A 3,673-nucleotide genomic window follows, 5' to 3' on the forward strand; every position below is an offset into this window, starting at 1 on the left:
TTACGTTGTAAGAAAGTAGCAATCTTCCAACACCCTTACGTTGTAAGAAAGTACCACTCTTCCAAGACCGTTACGTTGTAAGAAAGTACCACTCTTCCAAGACCGTTACGTTGTAAGAAAGTAGCAATCTTCCAACACCCTTACGTTGTAAGAAAGTACCACTCTTCCAAGACCGTTACGTTGTAAGAAAGTAGCAATCTTCCAACACCCTTACGTTGTAAGAAAGTACCACTCTTCCAAGACCGTTACGTTGTAAGAAAGTAGCAATCTTCCAACACCCTTACGTAAGTAACTACCACTCTTCCAAGATATGTTCAGTAACTTTTGCAGTACTACATTTCCATTCAGTCTATAGAACAGTAGAAGAAATAAACAAACATCTAGATGACACTAAACATCCTACCCTAACTAAATGTTGAAAATAGCAACTTAATTGTAAAAAGCAATTTATTCTTCGAATATTTAAGTGAATTCATTATGGAAACGTTGTTGTGTAATATTCATCTCTAAAAATTATTTACGTACTTACAACGCTAAAATCCTCCAAGGTGGACGGACACAGCATACAGCCTAATGTGGTTTTGCTCTGAAACAAACAAAAATACTCCGGGAAGAATAATATAGAAAACTTTTTTTGTGGATTTTTACAGGTACTAAAATACCTCACTCGACCATTCTGTTTTTTAAACAATTAATTTATGGAATTATTCATGTGAACTCACTGCACTGTTTGTTTTTGTATCATTACGTTTTAATAAATATATAATATGCAATAACTACGGAGTTTCTAAATTACGAAAAGCCTTTCAATATGTTTTGCTGTCGTGTTCCTGTTTTTAACTAGACTTCACTCTACGCCTGGTAAAGTTACCTATAAAAATGTTTTAATCTAGTGAAGAGTAAAATCAAAAACGTGACCTTCAAATTCATTATTTATGATAACAATGAGGTTACATACACCTTAAAAACAATGGTAATATTAATTCAATATGCTCTTTTTATTATATAGATTTACAGATAAATTCAATAAAACATCCTGCAATAAAAAACACTGAAATGATATAACCAATGTTAAGAATTTTTTCAGGCGCTGTCATAACTTTTGAGCTTTTAACATACTGTGTGTAATTATAATCGCGAAAAAATATAATTTCTAAAAAACAGTATATTGTAAAGTCATCAGAAGAGTACATATAAAATAATATACGAGTTTTAACCTACTGATTGTATAGAACTTTTATTCAGTCAGGGAGGGAAGTTGGGTTACGACAAGTCAGCGAGTACAGATTAATCATGAAAAAATGTTCAAATATGATGTAAAAAGCCCAATCAAATAACACTATATATTATCACGAACTGTGTAAACCAAATTATTTTGGATTCTTATAAATGGTATAACAGTGCTAGATCTATTTAGTTGTAATCGGTAAGATAATATGTTATGGCATACATCTTTATTGCGTATTTTCTGTACTTAATAAAAAAAAGTGGTAGCGTTTGACATGTTATGACTTTACTGATTAATTAACTAAAGTTTTTTTTTATCTAGCTCCATTAGTATATTTACTATAAATTAGTATAAATTTTTTATGTGTTGCTTTAAAATAACTTTCCAACTTCTTTTTACTGATGTTTGTTGATAGTTTTATGTATATCAAATAATAAATAAATAAATCCATCAACTGCTAACCAACAAATTTTGAAAAAAAGAATTGGAAACCACAGTTAATTCATCAAGTTATTTATATGTAAATCAGGTTTTAAATCGTTCAGAAACTATGTCACGACAAAAAAAATATATCTTACAAAGGTTTTAAATAGCGTGATCCCTAGTACGTTATTAATAGTGGCGCTATTAACAGATTTTATCTTGAATTAATAAATTGAAAGAATGTGTGAGCAAAATTTGTGATGCTTCTAAAATGCAGAACGATAAAGGCTATGGATTCTTAACAACGAAACTCGTGATGCTAGGAAAACATGCAAGTTTAAAAAATCAATTAAAGGCAAAAATACGAAACCGTATAACATAAGCGCATTCGAAAGATTGTCCCTGATGACGAAAGATCCATCTTTCGAAAGCGATCGGATTATAGGGGTTTCGTATTTTTGTTTATAACACGAAAGTGATACTTGTGATCATTTTTCTCTAGGGAATTGAAGTAATGCACTCCGATATGTAACTTTTAATACATTAAGTGCCTAAAACAACATACATTTTGAAAATGAAGTACGCATGATCAGATTAAGAAAAAAGTCGAGTGATGAATCAAAAATGCACAACCTCATTTAGCAAGAGGTGGGTTCACATTTCCTTTAGTATCAGAGTAATAGTTTCAGACTGCACCAGAAATGGTGTATCACATTCGCAAGTTTATTTCAAACTAAAACATTAGCTTTAAAAGCTGCACTTTGTACGAGATATTTAAACATGGAATCATAATTAAGAACTGGTTTGACATCAAGCTGTTTCTTTACTTTAGTTTGAAAGCTTATAAACTTCCTGTATTTCTGAGATCTGACAATTCACTTTTTTTTTCTGATATCTACTTTTGTTACAGTGACTGCCCAGGAAACGGGAGACATCATGTCACTGGATTATTACCGTAGTAACGGGATTTTAAAACTAATCATTCAAGGTAAGCTTCATTTATATAAATTAAATATACGAAAATTAATAATTATTTCGTAACAACACCTGATTAGCTTACTTTAAATACACACTTTTAATGGCGCTATTATTGCTTTCAAGGGTATAGATCAAATTTAATCGTACATCTATGATGGGTGAGCTAAGCCGTGGAGAGCAGCAAAGTTAATGGTCTGTATTTGAAGCATAAAACACGTTACAAGCTCGCACAAGCAAAAAAAAAAAACTCTGGTAGTCACTAATTTAGGACACGACTAGTCAGATAATGATCTTCATTTATTACTAATACTACACGAATACCTTCATACATAAATAGTGAGAGAAAGGGCGTGCAGTGTTATTGTTTGGTTTAGAACTTTCGCGCAAAGCAATACAAAAGATATCTGAACTGATGGACCAAAGGAAAATCATTTAGTCAAAAGCATTCATTACAAAACCTTGTCTAACAATATAATGGAAATTGACCGTCACTCTTTTACCGCATCCACGCCCCAACGTTTGGAGTGCGTTCTCACGGCATGGGACGTCTCAAAAGTCATCGAATTTATAGTCAGAGCACTCTGCTAGACAACGCCCAGCCAGGCATACAATGTAGAGAAGGTTTGTTTATTTTTGAATTTCGCGCAAATTCACCGTCACATTATAACGCCCCAACAGCTGAAAGGGCGAGCATGTTTGATGGGACAGGGATTCGAGCCCGCGACCCTCAGATTGCGAGTCGAGCGCCCTAACCACCTGGCCATACCAGGCGTCGTAGAGAAGGTAGAGCAAAACGTTTAAACCAAAGTTTATACTTACTAATCTTGGTGAAATTCTCTTTATAATCCAAACACATTGTTATTAATTCACAAATATGAAATTGGCACAAACGGAAGATAACAATGTATCTATATGATAAAACATTACAAAAAACCACAAAATTAATATATAATGGAATAGTCACCCTTATTTAATACGTTATTAGGTTAATCGTAATAAAAACAAATGTATATACATTACATTTGATAAAACATTACAAAAAAC

General features: G+C 32.4%; 1 protein-coding gene across 1 annotated transcript in view; it reads left to right on the top strand.

Moving 5' to 3' along the window:
* The window catches only part of LOC106466807, a 28,161-nt gene that overhangs the window by 13,295 nt on the left and 11,193 nt on the right, over positions 1–3,673 (top strand). Inside the window, exon 2 of the mRNA XM_022394886.1 lies at positions 2,562–2,639. Coding sequence (XP_022250594.1) covers positions 2,562–2,639 — 78 coding nt within the window. The remainder of the gene's footprint in view (positions 1–2,561; positions 2,640–3,673) is intronic.

This window comes from Limulus polyphemus, unplaced genomic scaffold, assembly GCF_000517525.1.
Source record: "Limulus polyphemus unplaced genomic scaffold, Limulus_polyphemus-2.1.2 Scaffold2385, whole genome shotgun sequence".
Lineage (NCBI taxonomy): Eukaryota > Metazoa > Arthropoda > Merostomata > Xiphosura > Limulidae > Limulus > Limulus polyphemus.